General features: G+C 36.8%; 2 protein-coding genes across 4 annotated transcripts in view; one reads left to right on the top strand and one right to left on the bottom strand.

Moving 5' to 3' along the window:
• The first annotated feature begins 203 nt into the window (after positions 1 to 203).
• The window catches only part of LOC134666446 (glutamine-dependent NAD(+) synthetase), a 35,860-nt gene continuing 14,927 nt past the window's right edge, over positions 204 to 21,136 (top strand). Inside the window, exon 1 of the mRNA XM_063523608.1 lies at positions 204 to 380. The gene's annotated coding sequence lies outside the window, so the exon portion shown is untranslated. The remainder of the gene's footprint in view (positions 381 to 21,136) is intronic.
• On the bottom strand, positions 1,331 to 8,984 carry LOC134666425 (cytosolic carboxypeptidase 2). 3 transcript variants are annotated; one of them, XM_063523574.1, is made up of 17 exons: positions 8,080 to 8,552; positions 7,120 to 7,295; positions 6,469 to 6,621; positions 5,803 to 6,035; positions 5,236 to 5,382; positions 4,899 to 5,157; positions 4,660 to 4,824; positions 4,469 to 4,584; positions 4,149 to 4,308; positions 3,752 to 4,071; positions 3,553 to 3,676; positions 3,400 to 3,477; positions 3,154 to 3,333; positions 2,905 to 3,053; positions 2,460 to 2,639; positions 2,073 to 2,243; positions 1,331 to 1,754 (listed from the first exon to the last, which is right to left on the bottom strand). In XM_063523574.1, the coding sequence occupies exons 1-17, from the start codon at positions 8,297 to 8,299 to the stop codon at positions 1,439 to 1,441; spliced, it is 3,147 nt and encodes a 1,048-aa protein (XP_063379644.1). In that variant the 5' UTR covers positions 8,300 to 8,552; the 3' UTR covers positions 1,331 to 1,438. The 3 variants fall into 3 exon arrangements, with proteins under 3 accessions (XP_063379644.1, XP_063379645.1, XP_063379643.1); XM_063523575.1 differs by lacking the exon at positions 8,080 to 8,552 and adding an exon at positions 8,866 to 8,984 and having other exon boundaries at positions 3,400 to 3,676; XM_063523573.1 differs by having other exon boundaries at positions 3,400 to 3,676.

Below are 21,136 nucleotides of genomic sequence, written 5' to 3'. Positions count from 1 at the left end.
CTTTTACGCACACGTATACAGACTGGGCGCATCAAGAAAGGCAACACTTGATTTGAAGTCCACCTTGTCAACTGTTATGGTTGTCCTTTTTTGACAAACGGCATTTTTAAAAGAGCGAGGAGAGAGAAATGATACTGGTTGCTGCGCCTTGAAAGAGAACAGAAAAGGTTGGGCCCTTGCGTCAAATGTCAAACAAGTGTCAAACAAATGACAAATGTGACAACTAAACTCAACTGTCATTTCTTACCCAACAATGGTGTCGGGCAAGTTTAAAACTTTGTTTTGGTTTATGTTTTAATTGATGCACCATTCATGGAAATAATTTTCAATAAGTTGTTTACGAGCATTCGATTCTGTTAAATTCCAGTCTTCAAAAATCCGTGAGTGTTTCTTATTTATACTTATTGTTTTTCTTATCATACCGTTACATTCCTTAATAACATAACCTTCACATTAATTTTCGTTTGTTCTTCTGATTCAATACGGCCTATATGATGGGGTTAATGTTATCTAATAGATAACATTTTGTACTCATTTCAATTATGATAGCAGCCGGCACGAACATATTAGAACATCTAGACTTTGCAGGATCATTTATTTTAAGTAGCATTTGTGTTTCAGTAAGTAATAAATTTTATTAAACAATGCATTTATCCTTGTCTGTGACTAAATACATAATTATGTACTCAGTAAACAAACCACGACTTGAGAATTCTATTCATAAATGTAAAACTGTAGCTTCATCGCAATGTTCAATTTGCATTTTTAAACTGAAATATTAAAAAATAATACTTGAGGCTACAAAATATTGAAATTAAGTATAGGTAACTAAAGAAATTAACTAAAAATAAACCTTATAATGAGATAAGTCTGATCTATCTCCTGCAGAAGGGTGCCCTCAAGGTAGCCTACATTGTTGAATGGTGATGTCTATTCTTTGGCCCAGGAATGAGCTTTTATCACACTCACTCATTAAGAAGTCTTTTTTCTTTATTAGCTTTGATCGGATTAATTTGAGTGAATGCTTTTTATTAAGAATGAAATATATATAATTGAACTGTACAGAAAAATCCTAAAACAAAGGTATCTCACTTTTTATTTTTAACATGTTACTTAACTTAAGGATGTGTATAATTTTAATTAATACTTTTACTGTAGGTATATACTAATTATAATTTCTTTTTAATTTGATTACATTCTCAGCAACCAAGATAACAAACACCTATTGGATATGAACACAACTAAGTGGTCCCTACTTTATTTATTAGTTGTTTAATGGATGGACAAATAAAACCAACAAATGGATAATGTCTAAAAAAAATTGCAATACTCATTTTAGAATAAAGTGTGTTTTTGAATTATTTTTATGAATAGGTACTTCTATTTAATACTTGTTGCTTGGACTTATTTATACATATACACTTGCATGTAATACAATTTAGTTTTTGCTAGTCTTTATCTCTGTTGCAGCTTTACGTAACCTAGGTTTTGCTGTCTTTGATTTTTTCTTTACTTTCTTGGTTGATTGAGTAGAATCGTCAGTATCGGAGTTATCTGACAATATCAAGCTATTCATTTTGTTATTCCTTTTGCTCTGGATGGCTGTGGTCACAAAGGCACCTTTTCTAAATCTGGTCTTTGCTTGTTTGTCAGGGTTATTTGATTTTTGTGAAGGCTGTTGTGTGTTCCGAGGTATATCAGTAAAACTTGGATTGTTCATGTACGGAGATCCCTCTGATTTAGTATGTTTTAGCCTGAAAGAAAAATAGATTGTTTACAAATTTTTTTTTCTTTAATAATGTTTTACTTTCTTGGTTACCGTATCAACTAGGTGGCGCGGATGTATGGAGCGGATGCACGCACGCGGGTGCCATTGTAGGTAAAATTTGTCGCACGCGTCCGCGCCAGTTAACATTGCTCATACTATTTTTCATATTTCGTTATGCCCGACCATCCGGGTACTTTATGACATTAGTGTACAATGTACATACTGTCAGTAATGGTGCCTTACTTCTTTGTTTCAATTTATTAGTGTATTTTTCTAAGTCTTTGTAAAAACTGCAAGAACTTACTTTCCCTTTTTCTTCCAACTTTTAGGTAATTTACCAACAGTCTCTGTCACTTCATCTCCAGCATTTGGCACTTTAAGAGAAATCTTTTTGGTCTTGGTTTTTTTCTTTTTTTTGTCGTCTTTATTCTTTTTTCTTTCTCCTTCAATTTCTTCCAGCTTTTTTGAACAGGACCTTAAATTTAGAATATAAAATTAAAATGATTTCTGAACATTTTTGTTCATAAAATGGGTTAAATTATATAAGGCTATCAATCCCAATAAAGTGTTAAAGACCAACTTAAATTTATAATTTTTCTCTATTACAATTAGAGTAATTGAGAAAAATTATGACTTTTAGTTAGTCTGTTAGAGTTTGAATAAAATGAGGATTAAATAAAACTTTAAATACCGTAACAAAGCCTCACTGTCTGTAAAGTAAGAATTCATGGCAAAACTAGAGATACCCCAGGACAGGGGCCCCTTCTCTTCAGCCGGAACACCGGTCCAAACATTTCTCTTCAACACATTCAGTTTCACCTGCAGCTCTGCAGGTTGCAATAAGTTTCTGTTCTTACTGTCTGATAGAAACCTGAGAAACAAACAAGTGTTTTTGAAGTGAAAACTTCTTTTGCGGCGCTGTGCACTTTTTGTGGTGGGAAAAAAATGGTAGACCCGCGAGAGCGTAAGACGTAAGATGCTTCGTAAAACGGACACGTCACCTGATCGAAAAACTGTTACAATGTCATTGAGTTTTCACTTCTGCCCGCACTCCCGGAGTGCAACCTGTTGTTTTTTTTAATAAATACATTTCATATATGTAACTTACATCTACTGTAATTATCTCTTTTTCTTACTTTGGAGGGGGCAAGCGTCTAAATTGGTGCCACGAAGAGGGGATTAATCTTGGCTTCTCTGTAGGTTCATTAAACAAAGACACACTGCGTGGTCGCCTACCTAGAGGAGTTTTCTTCTCCTTGTCCGATTGATATGGAGAATCACTTGTCTGAAAATAAACATAGTCAAAAGACTTAGCAGAAATACATTTTATTCTGCATTACCTTTATGATTGATTTAACATTTAAAAACCACTGAAAATACTTTACCGGTGCCGGTATGATTTTCAGCTCTGGAGGCATCTTCTTCTTCCTCCTAGGTTTAGATTTAGTGAAATGCAGCAGTTTTTGAACTCTTCTTATTGGACTGAGATTTTCATCACATGATTCAGCATCCGAGGACCCGTCTGTCATCGCATCTGATGTTAAATCAATTGTCGCTCTTGAAACCTGAAATAATATCAATTAAATCACTCTACATAAGATAGCACTTTAACTTCTACAAACTCTTATTACCTGCAAAGTTTCTCGCTTAGTTTTCTTCTTTTCGATCCTGTTAATTTTCTCCAATTTTATTATTTGTTTTCTCGGTTGCTGCAAAGGAGGATCATTTTGTATTTTGTAAGATCCTAGGTCCAAGTAAGAGGGCATTCTGTGCTCTATACTCACATCACTAATATCTCTGTGGATATTGGGCAAAATGGGAGAGGATGGTGGTGCGGGCTGCAGTACCTCTATGGGTCTTCTTATAGCACTTGATTCTGAACTACTACTGGACGTGTCTCCCTCGTCACTGAAAAGTATATTTTATTATCTCATTTGAAATACAAATTCGAAGGTTACCTCATACCCTAAATCCAATAAATACCTGGAGTAATCAGACAAATCAATATTGGTTGGTTCGTCCGCATTTGACCCTTCTTTCAACAGCCTTGTTACTATTTTCGTCCTCAGCCTTTCTTTACTCGGGTTTTCGTCGTAAAAGTCTAGTAAAGTTTCACAAAACGTTCGTCCCAAACTCTCGTAATCTTGAACCGAGAAGTGCGTGGACATCCTGCTGCCTAGCTCTGATCCCCCGAAAGATGCTTCCATCGTGTAACTGTTTGCCACACCGAGCATCCACACGACTACTCTACCAGTTCCTTCTTTACTTCGTTGGATTCTGAATTTGCAATTTTCAAAGGAGAACTGTAATAATTTATATCTTCTTAGTGTCTTATACAGTATTTTTATTGTTATTTTAATTTATCTATTTTTATAAATACCTTGTCAGCAGCGTTTTTATGTAACATCAAGGGAAAGACTTGTTCCTGTAACCTTCTATCCGAATTTCTTCTACTCTCACAGCCGTAAATAAATATATTGTGTTTTCGAGAATGCGCATGCAAATCCAAGTACATCGCTACACCACATTCCTCCTGCAATCTTAAAATATATATAGTTTGTTATAGGTAGGTATATCGCTCATTTGGTACCTGTGAAATTAAGTAAAAAGGCGACGCACGCAAAAATAACGTTGTAATAACTTGATAATATCTAAGTATATCGTGATATCAATGGGAGAAGTATGAATCGAGAAAAATACCTCCGTATCATCAGTTTTGTATGCCAGACAGGTGGATACGTTTCTCGTATAACGGTCCGATATTGCCTGTTCAAATCCTTTCCGGTCAATGAACAGCGATTATTACCCACGATTACCTGGAATATTTGTAAACTGTTAACAACATGCCACCTTTTGTGTGAAGTGAATAAAATCTAGGGCAAACTACTCACGCCATCCGGGTTCAACATTGGCACTAGTTTGAATATAAACTTTTCCCGCAACTCGCGTGCTTGGTTTGAGTCACCGGTTAAGTAATCTATAAAACCTTTCATCATCCATGACGATGGAGTTTCCCCGGGATGTACTCTCCCTGTTATAACAACTGCCTTCTTTTTCTGTGAAATCATTAGAGAACTATTATTATACGCTAATATTACCTTTAAATAATACAAATAGATGATTGGATCACCTTTGGCTCTATTTCGTTGGGGTTTGGAGGTGCAGTTATGGTAAGATAGTATACATTATTTCCAGCCAAGGTTCGACAAAGTAGTCTCAGTTTAGAGAAAGTAGATTTAACTGGATGTGACTGTAATCTCGATAAGTATTCCTGTAGATCCGAGTACGTGTAGGGGTAGCAGTGCGCGATGTACACCGCGTCATCCGCGTGAGGAAATTCTATGTTAAACGTTAAGGTGTAGTTCGGGAATTGTTCCTCTTCTTCGCATCTGTAAACATGATATCCGTTTCCTTTATCAAGATCATAGCGAAGCTATTTACATCTGATTAGCTAGTTTACAACTTACGTAGGGTCATTCTTGTAGTACGCGATGTTATCGCCGCACCGCCTCCAACCAATTGAATGTAGGTTTGCGTCTTTTGTGGAGTATAATAAAGGTCGCATGCCTTCGTTGTATAAGCTTTCCGCCTTCGACAAGTTTACTATAGAAAACCTGGATAGGCATTAAGGTAATTAACCTGGATAATTTACAAGATTAGCATGGGTAAAATTATTTATTGATAACTAATATGTAAGTGTTTTGTCATAAATTTCATTTTTGATACTGACTCACTGTACTCTTCTTGCAACAGACAACTAGTACTTAGGTACTTATTCATCGAGACAATTCTACCAAATCCAAACACAATTAGGTTACGTTGTTAATCATACAGTTCCTACCGCCACCTCCTGTGTCATAAAATCAGCTAAATGGTACCATAATATTGCTTGTTACCTAATTTACATACGTATGTGAAATTTCAACTCGATAGAATAATTAAAAGTGGGTCTAATATATAGCTTTCAAGATTTGACCCAAACAAGCATATTACCTACCAAAAAACATTGGAAGTTAATAAAAGCTATTAGGTACCTGTACATCATTTGCTTTTTCGTGTTTGTCACTTTAAAATAAAACCATTGCATATGCCTATTCGTGTAGAGATCGGTACGGAGGTGAAGTTCATAATACGAAGATGTAATTTTTACTGCTTTGGCTAGGTTCCCACTTTCGAATCGCGATTCAAATCGTAATTCATCATCACCACCAGCACTGGCACAAGCTGATATGAACAGTCGGGAACCACCCACGGTAGATCTACTAAACTGAAAAAAAAAACAAATTTCGATTAAAAAGCCAATGACTGGGACGGTAACTCCAGTGAAACAAATATACCTAATTATAAACAGTAAGTATAACACACGGATGTAACGAATGCATCTTCTTTTATTTAACAATTATTTTTATTTTACTTGAATTGTAAATAAACATTATAATATCAATTATAATGCCGTTTGTCATACATGTACCTATTTTTACTACTACCTATTTTTAACTGGAGTTTGAATTAGTAAGATCCTAACCGCAATTAAATACACACAAAAAGATAAGCCTTAAACACAAACAGACGAAAAAGAAGTATAGGCAACTGTATATGGTATGATGTAGCGGCATTACCACTAACTCTGTCCACAATGCCAAAATCTTCTATCATCTTCGGATAAAGAAAATGTTGTTAGGGATGTATAAAGGACTCACATAATTCACGGCGCTCATCGGGTAATACTGGAAGATGACTGTCCCAGCTTCTTCACCGACTGGTTGTGGCCGCAGTTCCTTCCCCGTGGCATTGTAGTAGGGTTCCGGACACGCAGGACTCCATGATACGTGTTGTATCCTTTCCTCCACTACCTATGCGAACGAAGATTAAACAGGTACAGTCGCAGGCCAAAAATATCTGAACCAACACACAAGAAAGGCGCAAATTATACAGATAAGATATAAGGTGAAGGTGTGGCGCAGGCATATGATGACGTTTCAAAACATTTTCATACAAAATGTGGAAAGGCGACGTGGCGTGAATTGAGCAGCGCGGCGGAGGCCATGTGTTTACGTAATATAGTTTTTATCACGGAAATCGTGAAACAGGATTTTTTTACCGAAGGTTCGGTTTTCTCTAGTTTCGGCCGAAACCTAACCTTCGGCCGAAACCTGATTTTTATGCCGAAACCGAAACTGGTGTATTCCCACTTGTTCCCGCCGGGCACAGAATGGGAATAGGTGTTCTTATATGAATCATTCCCATTTAATTTTGTCTCCGCCTCATGTAATGGCGGCGGTTACGCGGGGCGGGGACAAATGGGAATACACACCGAAACTACTTGTACGCGTATTAACTTTAGATCTTACTTGGCATTCCGAGGGCCACCTAGGCGCTTGTTGAGGACAGTCCAGTTCCTTAGGTAGTGCGAACAACTCCCGTGGCTCCTTAAGCTTCGCCGTAGTCCGGAACGTCTTTGCGTCAGTGCTCACTTCGAATTGATTGGTCTTGATGTTGTTTTGAAGAAAGTTTGATATAAACGTGCCTGTTGATAGAGCGAAAGCCAAGTTTTTGATTGCGTGACTATTAATTAGTCTGAACGAATTACTCGCTAAACACTTTGAAATTGGAATTTAGTTTAGAACTTATGTGTTGGCATCTTTATATGGCAGACTTACGTCTTTATTGGAGCATTCCACGGGCTGTCCCGTACAAACGCATTTTATTTTTTGTGTTGCGACTTTTTTCCGGCATTTAAAGCAGGCGATTATTTTTCTGTGCATATTTTTGACCATTTGTCATAGAAAAGGAAACTCTTATACCTACAAATCTTCAGAAAATTCGCGTTTGTACGGGACAAACGGTAGACAATTTCATGGAATGCTCCATTGTGTAAAGGCCTTAAGGTAAGAATATTCATTTTGTAGTACAGTCAGCATCAATATATTAGCGGTATGAAACAACAAGCTAAAAGTAACTATTCACTAACTCGTTTTGGTTTCATTAGTTTTTTTTCTCATTTGTGGTAAAAGGTGAGATGTTTTTCAGATCGAGTAACAACTAGTGGGATTTAATAACTCCGACATTACATTGCCGATTACAACGAAAAGTTGTAACCACATCGTGGGCCTATTTAATCATCACGACTATCACGAGGAATAACTACCTAAGTAATATTAATAAACTATTATGTTGGGAGTCGTGGAAGATAAGGGGAGAGGCCTTTGCCCAGCAGTGGGACACCACAATGGGCTAGAAAAAAACTAAAATTAATAAACATTTTTTACAGAACCAGATGACATTATTAAGTTTAAGACTTCCACAATTACCTTTATTGCAAATAGGAAAGAGGGATGCTTGTAACGATTTCACTTGCTCTAAATTGGCTATTAGCAAATTGTCTTCCAATACTGGGTCTCTGTCTCTACTAGGGATCGGGAGTGCTAACGTCACCGTAGTACTGTCTATGTACTCTTGTTTCCTTTGTTCTTCCATTTCTATCATTATCACGCTGGCCTGTGCTCTTTCAAGTTGTTTCCACCATAACATTTTACGGAGGCTTTGAGATACATTCACGGTTCTGCGCGCGCGAACTGGCAATTAGTAATCAGATTTTTATCTCTCCTTTAGGCGAGGTTGTGGTTACCATGGTTACGGGTTGGCGTGTTGTTGTGACTGCAAACAGGCGTGCAGCCTTGCCTCGCGGCGGCCAGAGTCGAACTGACGACGATTTCGTGTAAGGGCCTAATATTTTGGGTAATCGGAAGACTATTACCTTCGCATCATGCTTCGATCGCACTATATCTCGATTCTCGTTCATTTGCGTCAGAAGGGCATCGCTTGTTAACATACTTTTATCGCAATTTTAGAGGCCTAGTTATTTTATATCACTTAGTACGAATATTTGCGTGTTATGCATAAAGCGATTCGATGAAAATCTACTTTATTGATGTTACTAAGGTTCCATGACCTTATAAAATTAGCAATATTATCTATAAATAAACCGATCCGATCTTTTGATAGGTAAGAACTTTTTTACTACATATAATATAGGTACCTTACCTACCTGATTATAGCTAGGTTGACAATATATATAGTTTGATGAAATTACTTACCGTTATCGTTTTGCTGCTTGCATTGTTCGCCTTCCGATTTTATTTCAAAATTATCAGACATCACTTTTAATTATTCCCCATCAAATTATATTCAAATCCATTTATGTCTAACGAGTTCTAAAGGTACGAGTACCTACATACGAGGGACGCCTCAGTCGCGTGCTGCCTGGTGTCAAATATTGCTGCCAGCAGGCACCCCTTACACCTCTAGACTGTACCTCATTTTTTTAGCATTAGAAAAAGGGTAGGTAAACAATCTTGACGTGTATTTTTATTGAAAATTGCTTATGAAAAAGGGTTACAGCAAATACAGGGTGAAATTTAATTCACTGGCCAAATTGAAACAACCGAAAGAACTCGAAAAAATATTAAACACGTGTTTTTTCTTTTAATACCGCTCAGTACATTTTTTTCGAAATAACTCATCATCAAGTTGTCCTAAAAACCTCGTACGTTATGGTGAACCGACAACTACCCACTACACCCGCTTCTCTCTTATCAGTTAAGGTCATTGGCACCCCGCCCCTCCCGCTGTTTGCAATCGCGTCACCAATTATGAACCCTATTGCAGCGAGATTACCTACATAAGTTGCTAATTTTTCCTTTCATATTAACGGGCTTAGAACCGTCAAAATGCAAAGGCAACCCATTTTTAATCTAAAATGTTATTTCTGACTAATGATTATTAACAAAACGTCCGTGGCTTAAAAACAATGAGTAAAAACTAGGTCAGGAATCTTTGTATTCAGGCGTATTTAAAAAATTGAATCAACTTACGTACATTTGATTAAAAATCGACGCAATTAACGAAAGTCCCACGAGATGGTACTCTTGGATTCAATCCTTGTCTGCGAAGGCGTGGAACGGATTCCATTTCGTATAATCTTTGTGCACCACGTAAACACTCACCACTTAATAAATAACACCGTACCACTTCGTAATATTCCCGGTTCGAAAACATTTTTTTTAACCTTAGTACGCGCGCGATTATTATTTTAAGGTTGGCGAGTGACGAGTGACTAATCATTTATGCTTACCGTTATGTTTACCGCTAGCGCGGAATGGTTTAGTTTAGACTACCCTCGAAATTGATAAACCTGCCTACCATCGCCAACACTAACTGGGTGGACCCTATTGCAACGATTATAAGGTTTAGTGAAGGTCAGATAAGGGTTTTGCTGATGTTGTTGTTAAAACCTACTATTAGGTTTGTTTACATTTGTGGTAATAGGGTGACCACGACTCGTGGAAAATATTTAAAAATTGAAAAATGAAAATTAAAAAAAAGTGTACTCTTTTTTTTCGCTAAATAGATTCCTTAAGTGTGACCTAGTGCCGGGAATGAATATGGCCAGTGATTTAAATTTCACCCTGTATATAACAATTCTATAGCAAAGGATATATATTTAGGTACATTATTTTGGTTTCATAAGTGTTCATTACTATTTAATAAAAAGACATGTCAAGATTGTTTACCATTGTTATAATGCTAAAAAACGAGGTACAGACTGCGCGCCGAGTCCTAAACTACATATAAAACTGGATGTATCGAATGCAGAATTATCCGCCTATTAAACACCCGCAAATGCGTGTTTAATGTTCACCAGTGTGATTAGATTACACAGTTACACAGTTTTCAAGGAAAATCCACGGATTAAAGAGCGATTTCCCCGTAGGAACGTTTTCCTGGAAAGTTTGAAAGGTGACTGCACTTCGCGGTAGCGCCGGCTCGCGGCTATGTGAAAACCCAACTTCGCTAATGGCACTATTACGGTAATAAAACTTAAATTCGCTCGTAGAGCTATGAAGGAAAAGATCGGATGATAAGAATGTGGAGACTTTGTCAAGTTATGATAGTTGGCAGTATTTTTGTGTGATAAGTCGCACGCGACGTGGGTATATGACAATGAAATTGCATTCGAATCACTGTCACTACATGTCATTTGTATGGTTACCGTAAAAGTATAAAACTTTGCCGTTTAATATGTTAAACGCGGTAGGCAAAGTTATGACTTTGCCTACCGCGTCACAGTTCTGAAGAAAGTGACGAATACAGAAATACAGATATACTTCCTGCCTCGCACAGCCAAACTGTGGAATGAACTGTCGCCTGCGGTATTTCCGCACCGATACGACCTTCAAACCTTTAAGAAAAGAGCGTACTCCCATCTTAAATCCGGCAACGCGCTTGCAACCCTTCTGGTGTTGCGGGTATCCATGGGCGGCGGTAATCGCTTACCATCAGGTGATCCGTCTGTTTGTTTGCCTCCTCTATATCATAAAAAAATACTCTGTAAGATAGATAGATAGATAAAACGTTTATTTGGACCACTTTTAAGTTATTTCGCTTTTACTGAAGTGTGACGCGGTGGGCAAAGATATGTTAAAGGGCCAAATTTTATACTTTTATGGTACTATAACTGATAGCAGTTATCGTTATCACTTCATCGGTCACCAAATAATTGTACTGACGTATATTTATTTGATATTGTTGCAATGAAACCCTCGCAACGTTCAAGATTCCACTTTTCGAACCGTGATCGTCCTAAGATCGTTTTTCAATTTTGGAATCTTTCTCTTGCTCGCATATCAATATTAACACGAGCGGTTAAACAACAACTTTGCCCCATTGTAAAACAAATGACTATTGAGTTGTTCGTATGACTCTTGGTCCTGCTTAAACGTAATTTAAAATAAGATTGTCCTCGTAATGACATAAGCTTAGTCAATCATGAATTCAATTAGGTATACAGACGACTGTGAAAGCTATTTAGTTCTTTTACGTAAGCAACTGTTGCCTAGGATACAGTGATAGCAAAATCGATTCCAGTTAGCAAGAAAACCCGTTCCTAGAGCTTTACGGTAAGATTAAAATAGAAAATAACCTAGTAACCTATAATTTTATTTAAAATATTGACCTTGCTTGGTTATAACTCGGAAATCGTCCGCCATTATGTGTCATGCATGAAAAGACACGGCATCGTTTCACGTCATTTCATTTGCAGCTTTTACCATTGAATACGTGTACCTACATATATCTATTTGTAGCGTCTATTCAATAGAGCAATTCCCTTTACAAATTGATTATGGAAGGCGGAATACCCTATACTCGTATCAGTCTCTTTTTGACGTCTGACTGACCTCATTTGGTTCCCTCGTGTTCTGTGGATACTATGTAATACAGTGGACGTCAAAGACATGTAGACACCTTTGCGCTTTACTCCTTTGTAATAGGGCGAAAAATACAGGAACAGTGGCTCAACATGGAGCTTTTAGCCTCCCAAGTCCCAGTCGTTTTTGCAGTTTGGAATTTGGATTTTTTATGTATTTCACAAGATTTTAACTTTAAAACGACGTCGTAACTGTATAAGAATAAATTTAAAAAAAAACAAGTGGCGGGAAAGCGGGGAGGCCTTTGCCCAGCAGTGGGACACACTAATAGGCTAACGAAAAAAAAAAGTAGTTACTCGTATCGTATTATAGGTAGTTTCTTCGCATTCATCGCTTGATGCCCAACGAAATCGAGCGTGTTAATCGGCTAAGCCAAGCCACGATTGAGTGTCCCGCCACTCGCCACACTGTCCCAAGGGAAGGCGAAAGGTGATTGGCCCCTGGCACGGTTCGCCGCCGATCGATCCAATACTGCGTCTACTATCACACCTTGTCGTCAAGCTCACCATAGTTGTTAACCTATCGAATGAGATGATGCCTTTACTGAGATTGGTCAACGATATGTAATCATACGACATACCTATATGAGGCCTGGACGTTAGTGAGATGACGATTCACTCATTGCTGGTGTCCAACTTTATTACCTACATATAAAATTAGTTTCACCTGATTATCCACCTGGTTTCCTGAACTTCGTAGTCGCCTCCAAACCTCCCCTTATAGCGACCCCATTCCTCACACTAGTTTACCGTAAGTTCATATTAGCCATCAACCATTCCCTCGGATCACTGTTCACTCTGATTACTGATATACGTTGTTCACAATTTGCAAGAGACACATCATTAATCTAATAACACCATAAGAAACTCGTTGAATTGATCCAAACGCAAAATTCTCTTCCTCCGTAGATTTGTTCGCACATAACCTCGTCTTATGCCTGTCGTTCGGCGTCTACCCTCTTGTCTCCCCAAAAAATCACAATAACCTAGAAGCGGTTATTTTAACTTAAACGTGACTGCGAGCGCCATCTACCCCATGACGCTGGCAACTATTAGCCGGTTCGCGATATGTTCGCGACACTCCCGCCCCGCAGGAAGAAGCTACTCTTTTAATTGAAATTAGATGTCCATAGGCATACATGCAAATAAATCAACAATAATTAGATGATAAGAACACTAATGTGAATAATAATGTATTTGAGCTGTTCATCCTCTGAATGCCTCTCTAGGCTTTGGCGCTGTGAATCGGCATGACCTGAGATTTCGTACAATTTCTGATGATGTTGTAGAGATGTGCTGAGGCGCACCGTTTCTGAGACTGATCCGATTGTTCATCTGTATTTGTGCTGAGCTGATAAAGAACAAGATCCTGAGACTGGTCTGAGCATTCATCAATGTTTGTGCTGAGCTGATTAACAATTTGGTCCTGAGATTGGTCTGAGCATTCATCAATGTTTGTGCTGAGCTGATTAATAATTTGATCCTGAGATTGGTCTGAGCATCCATCAATGTTTGTGCTGAACTGATTAACAATATGATCTTTGATATGATAATTATATGATTCATTGATATCTGTGCTAAACTAACTGAGCTCTGATCTGAGACTGAAAGCAGGATCCTGAGATTGGTGTGAGCGACTAAGCGCTTACGATGTCTGAGCTGAGCTGAGTAGGATCACGGCTGCGATTTGTCATCTCTGGTCCATTACTGATCTCTCTGTCTACCTATGACTAATTACTATTGTATTTCCCACAATCTCGCGCGTTCAGTTCCAAATTGCTCCAAGGAGTCCTTAATTACAACGTGGCAACACCGATTTCATATCAAACATCGGTGTTGTTAGACAGTGAGAACTCAATTCGCGTTATATTTTATCTATGACTACCATCTGTGATGTTATATACTGATTTGCTCTTGTGATATCGTTAATAACTAGTTTCACTACTTCAAGGGTCACAACTTCTACTACAGCAGACGTATACATAATGTCCAGCATAATTTGCGTAATTAAACAACTGTAACGTTATTAAACACCGCGGCGACCGCGCGATCGAACGATAGTTAAATATTACACAGACAAAAGCAACCGTCTTATCCGTCTTCCCCGTCCGTCCGTCTTGTCCGTTACGTGACGTGTATATGTAACCTAAGTTCTCACTTCTCTTTACTTAATACTACTGGCAGTAATCTACTATGTGGAGTATTTTAATCTACCTGCTTATTCATTAAACCTACTGCTGACATATCCATCCCTACGTGTATCTACTTCATGTCCGGTAGCCCTCCCCAGCCAAGAAAGAATTACGCTATTCTCATTTAATCACAAATCAAAATGTAAAAAAGAACTTTATCTATAACTCGAGAGAACATTTTTTTTTTCTTAAGCTAAGCTCAAATTAGGCACTTATTTCGAGTCAAGACACCTTTTCTTGCAGTTCGTTCTGATTTATCAAATAGATATTGTGCCAAAAATTACTGCAGTTTTTAATTATCATTTTCTGATGCTGGTGTAAAATAATCTAGTTTAAATAAGTTGGGACAGTCGTGTCAGCCTCTCTATTAGGTCTGAAAGCCGTCTATGAATTTAACCTGAGCTACACTCAAAACTAAGCACTTTATTTTCATCTTGGTTAGTTACAAAACGTGTCAACAATTCTTTTTTACTGCGTCACATTTACTTTCCCGTGTTATACATATATATCAGTCATGCTAACGATTGTAGAAACAGCAAAGCAAGCTGTACTGAGGTACCGATTCATTACAACTTTACAACTATTCTTGAATTGATGTAACTGATCAGATCTTCAAGTGTAATAATCGCCAGCTTCCCGTATTACGGTATTTTCACTGTTGTTTACTTCACAGCTTTGAGAACCATGAGAGACATAGTACTCACTCAGTAGCAAATACTCAATGTGTGGCAATTAATAGAAATTACAGTGGGCGCGGTGTCTGTCTGTATACTCTTTAAAGGCTTTCGCAAAGACTTGATTTCCTTAACTGGAGTAAAATGTCAGGGTTATGAGAGAAATGGGGATAACACGTCGAGTTATCTTTTTAAAGTTGATCAAGGAGTGCAACTGTTCACTAACATCGGTGAATACATAATGAGTCAAGCCTTCCAATGAAGGCTGTGAGGGTGGTGTCTGAGTTGGTAGACTTGGTAGCCAACGTATCAATAACCTCAGTTAAGCAAATGACACGACTATAATTAGATTAAGTGCCAGTGGAAAGTAACTTGCGGTTTTGCTTCTAAAATTGAGCATGTCAGATATGAGTCCTTAGCTTCATACTCAGGATCCAGACCAAATTCATACCCTAATCAAAAGAAATAAGACGGAGTATGTCGATATTCCTGTTAAAATGAAGAATACTAATGAATTGCACGATCTAGAGGCAAGTTGTTGGTTTACTTGGGATCTTAAATAAGCGACGATGGCGTTTTCGACCAAAGGGTGGTCAGAAGAGTTTAGGTGGCCAAAGGTACGGTGAAACGACTCGCCAGGGTATGCATATGGAAGAACATACAATAAAGATCACACTAATGCGGACGCCTTGTTTTCTCGAACTTTCTGTACATGTCCAAACCTAGACTATTAAAACTGAAACCCACCATAGGACAGATGCATTTGAGATGTGGTACTGGCGAAGAATGCTTGAATGCAGTAGGTGAAATTGCATCAAGTCTCGACGAACTCAACATGAAACCGAGGTTATCCACTATCTGTACTCATCGCGCACGTACTTTCTTCTGCTATCGAGGCAGAAGAGGACCCTATAGTCTGGAGAAGCTCATAATCACTGGCCACATGGCAAGGAAGCATAGGGATAGGGATGGACGTATGGCCACACGGTGGGCGAACAGAAAAAATATTAAAGACAAAGCCACATTACAGGCTAGCATATCTAGGTACTGATGGTGAGCACTGGTGAAGAACCACACAGGACAGGTGTCCAACTGTACACTGTGACTCAAGAGGATAGTGTAACGAATAAGACTGATAACTGTCTTGTGACTATTGCCCCTGTAGTAGTTGTACATAAAACAAATACCATGTCCTTAACACTCCGATATTTCACAGCAATATTAAAATTAATGAAGACAGATACCTATCGAACATCATTATATGACATCTGATTTTAATTGTGATTCTGATTCTTGTGTAGCTGCAGCCTGCATTTTATATCTCAATATTCTGATTAAATCTGATAATTAAGCTAACAGTTGATACCAATAATTACTTGGCTCATGATTAATCTTTTCCTTTTACTATAACATAAAAAGTTTAATACTTAATTGAAGTTACCTATCACCCTTTCCTTCCTTCTTGACAGGTTTAAATCAACACATTTTGTGTTAAAAATAATGTTCACTCGCATCACAATGTCTGCTGTGATAGACGACAGACAACTATATACGTTCCAAAGGTAAGCTTTTGCAGAGATTTCAATAACAGGCATTATAACTACATAATATTACAATCACCTAATGTTGGTACACACTGTATTATCCATACTATTTTATTAACATCTAAGCAAAAGCTGTGTTGACAGACGAGATAAGATATTTAGAAAATACGCTGTTGAGCCTGGAATAGATATTATAATGATATGATATAAAAGGCTAATTTCTAGCCTAGTGTTGAAAATTTAAAATTATTATTTATTATTAATGTTTCGTCTAGACCGTCTAGTATTATTACAGTTTACCACATAACATCTATCTTGGCCCATTTTTATTGTGATTATGATTTTTAAGGCAAAAGAAACGTGAACAAAATAACTGAAAAGTATGTGAATTGACAGAAACACTTGCTTGCAAACTTGTCATATTTAGCCACATCAAGCGCTGAGTTTGTTTCGTCTCCCCCCACCACTTGCTTTGCACGCAGCGAATACCTGCTATTCCTTTTCGTTACCTATACATAGGTAATATACTCTGTAACAAATGCTCTTGTGTCTTTATCATTATACCATCATTTAATTTCATAACTACTTGCACTGAGTGGGATAATGACTACTATCATTGTTAAAAATACTTTATCATATTTATTTAAATAACCGAATACTTGAGAATTTCTCTTATTCAGAAACCTATCCACCATGGTCTTACTACTGTCTCTGTAATTATTATGAATATGTAGGGTCGTATACTTTAGTAGGTATTTAGTATCTCGATTGGGTAGGCGATATCAATTAATATGTGTTGCTTGATTCCAATTCATTTAACAAAATCAAATTAGTTATGCATGGCTATTCATTAAATTATCTACCACTCCCTTATCTATTTCTGTTCAAGTAAAAGTAAAGTATGTACTTAGAAGTATCTAAATCAGTTAGCAGATAATATAGAAACTAGTAGGCCATTCAATCAGTATGCCTTTCATTGGGAGTCTTTTCAATAATAATTTATTGTAGCATTTTTAACCCTTTAGGTTTGGGTCATTGTCTCATCGTATGTACATATATACACAATTCAGAAGTTTCGTTAATCTTTATCTAATCACTAATCTATGGACTTTCCACACTAAGAATCAATGGTTCAGTAATAATAGGAAGTCATTATATCTTAGGGTATTGCTCAAGTGCAAACGTATTGGTGGTGGCTTATACTAAACCGTTTTGCCTTTGTCATTTACCGTTATCCAAGTAGATATTTACTGGCTCTCTGATAACAATCTATATAGGAATGTTAATTGGGAATAAATTGAGATACTATACTTTGTTACATCAACAGACAAGTCTTTGGAACCTTATTGTAACGCTGATATACGCAATCCATAAGTAAAGTAAGTGAATATTGTTTAAATTAATTCGGCAGTTTTTTATTCGTTTACAATCATTTTACCCGTTTATTCTTTCAGAACAGAAATATCATGCATGCCAATTGAGTATGTTACTATTGTTTAATCTAGCGAGTGGCATTTTTGGCACTTTCCTGGTACCATTGGAATGGCTGAGTGATTCTGATTGAGTTCCAATGTTCCTGGTCCTTTGAGTTTGAGTAGTATGTACGTTGTACGAGTACATATGACATCAAATTGTAATCTGATATGAGTTGCCTCCTGCATTTCATGCAGGCACATTACAACTAAATTATACCGACTTCTAAGAAACCAATCCGTCCGTTACAATTCCTTACGATTGTAACAACAAACAACGACGAGGCAAGAAATTCCAAATTAACATCTTATGATATGAGTGGATCTAGTCCTCCAAACTAGGTGAGTGTAAAATTCGAGTTTTTAAATTAACTCAATGATTCTGATTAAAGCCCAGTGAAAATAGTGAAAGCATTAAAATAAACTTTCAATTTGGTTCTAAAACTATTCGGCCACACAGAACAATGAATGTGAGATTATGATTCTTATTATTTTAATATTAAGATCTTAACTCCTGCAACGTTACAAACAAAATTGCAAAGGCATAGATGCCAAAAAAATCGAGTATAATTATTTTAACAGATCTAATCATTTATGCGATTTCATTTATGTCTTACATTGAATTGTTTGAACATTACATTGAACATTGAAATATGATTTTTTTTATATATATATATATATATATTTTTTATAAATGTAAATATAAAATGTTTGTTTAGTTATAAGTACATCCTCTGTTTTATAAGCTGTGTAAGCATATTATACCATGCTATGTACTATTCTGATCGCCTGCCGAGCGCGGGCAAGTTAACGGCGCACCCGAGCTAGCTCAGTAACCATGATCTCCAACACACATAGTCGCTACGCATTCCGCGATCTGTAGTACTGGTTAGCCTGAGACCTCGCGCCTGCGCTCGCGCATGGGAACTAATATAAAGTGTACTTACTTGTGTAAGTCGCTGCGGGCAAAATAAATAAAAAATGTATACCTACCTACGTATATATTATTTTTGTGTCAATTTTGCAAGAACTCAATAAATTTGCACTTAATATCACATAACATATAAAAATGTACTTGGCAAGATAATTAATTCTTAATATAAGTAAGTATGTTAACTCATGTAAGTGAATTGTAATATTCTTATGAGTATTAAAATTTCTTTAAACCTAATTAAATTACTAATAAGGTCATAATCGTCACTTAAGAACCCAATTTAAAAACAGATGTACTAATAATAATGCAGATGTAGTAATGTTAAATTGTTGGTCAACTGCATAATTTGAATCTTCTAGCTCAGGTGATAAAGTCGTTGTTTGAGAGGATCCATGCTGGTTCACAAATCGACCAGCAAACTTTAATTCAAAATGTATTTATATCGACCGGGATGTGAACCGTGATTACCTTTCCCTTAACCGTGAATCATTTATGACTGTTCATCCAAAATGTCGTAAATTTTTATTAGTGCATGATTTTATCAAAGATTGGTCAGGTAACTCAATCTAAACAAGTAAAGCAACTTGTCAACTACATCATCAAACATAATTAATATCAAGACGAAACCATGTTCTTGTGAACATAATCATAACAGACACCTAAATATAGATTACGATTAAACCTCCTGTTCAACTTAAACTTGTTAGGCATGAGCGGGTATGGTAACGGTACCAATCATATATTATGATATTTAAGAGAACAATGAGATTATTCACAACTTTGAGAAAAAATCAAGTTATTTTTATCAAATATTGGCTTCTTCACCTTTTCTTTGATACATGACATATATGTATATCAGTTTCTACATATATTGGATTATTACTGATACGTGTAAAGTTTCTACTGCTTAGGGCGTTAAAACTTGAGTTGAATGTCCATTTCGTCCCCCACGTTTTTAGACATGTTCAATGAGAAATGTACGTAATGGTTGGTTTCAAAGTAATGAAATCTGAGACTTAAGCAGTTCCATGGCTCTTGTTGAAGGTAGTGTTGCTAAGTTAGTGTTTAAAAACTGATTATAAACACCTCTCTGACACAATTTATAGTAAACATACCAATATTGTACTATCTTTTCTGATGTGACAATTTTTGCCACTCTCTCATTTCAAGGTTTCAAGACACGTAGGTTAAAAACAAACTTTGCTGCCCTGGTGACACAAACATTTTTATCACATCAACCAGTGACAAATACTGGCTGTAAAACGTTAAATATATAACTTAATGCTTTCAAATATTTTTATCATTAAAAACCATCACTTGGAATTCCATTCTACTGCTTAACATGAGGAATCAACTCCATATTTGCACTCTATAGGACTGATTAATTAACACACTGCTTTCAAAGATTAAAGCGAGCTTTTTAGTATTTTGTATTACAAGAAGAATTTTTGAAACTATATTATTGCATTTAAATAATATACCAAGGAAATTTTTGTGTTTAGATACCTATTTAAAATGTATATATTTACTGACATTTGCAATCTCTTGTATATCAAAGAGCAAGAATGTGCAATAAAATGTAGGCACTTAATTGTATATGTGCTCCGGTGAAACACAAACATATTCGCCAGCTTAACGCCTTTTTGCAAAAATAGGATTACATAAATATGGGCTTCATTTCACGCCTGAAAAAAAAACATTAAAGTGACCTGATCAAACAACAACAAAAAAATTTAACTCTTAAGTTGTACGTGCATAATTACATAAATTAACTTTTCATATGTTACTTTTGATGATGATTATGCATGTGCATATAAGATCCCAGCATCTCCACCATGTCGTCAAGCTCACCATAGTTGTTAACCTATCGAATGAGATGATGCCTTTACTGAGATTGGTCAACGATATGTAATCATACGACATACCTATATGAGGCCTGGACGTTAGTGAGATGACGATTCACTCATTGCTGGTGTCCAACTTTATTACCTACATATAAAATTAGTTTCACCTGATTATCCACCTGGTTTCCTGAACTTCGTAGTCGCCTCCAAACCTCCCCTTATAGCGACCCCATTCCTCACACTAGTTTACCGTAAGTTCATATTAGCCATCAACCATTCCCTCGGATCACTGTTCACTCTGATTACTGATATACGTTGTTCACAATTTGCAAGAGACACATCATTAATCTAATAACACCATAAGAAACTCGTTGAATTGATCCAAACGCAAAATTCTCTTCCTCCGTAGATTTGTTCGCACATAACCTCGTCTTATGCCTG

The sequence above is a fragment of the Cydia fagiglandana genome, chromosome 8 (genome assembly GCF_963556715.1).
Source record: "Cydia fagiglandana chromosome 8, ilCydFagi1.1, whole genome shotgun sequence".
Classification (NCBI taxonomy): domain Eukaryota; kingdom Metazoa; phylum Arthropoda; class Insecta; order Lepidoptera; family Tortricidae; genus Cydia; species Cydia fagiglandana.
The sequence above is the reverse complement of the archived record's forward strand: the minus strand, read 5'-3'. Positions and strand labels throughout refer to the sequence as shown.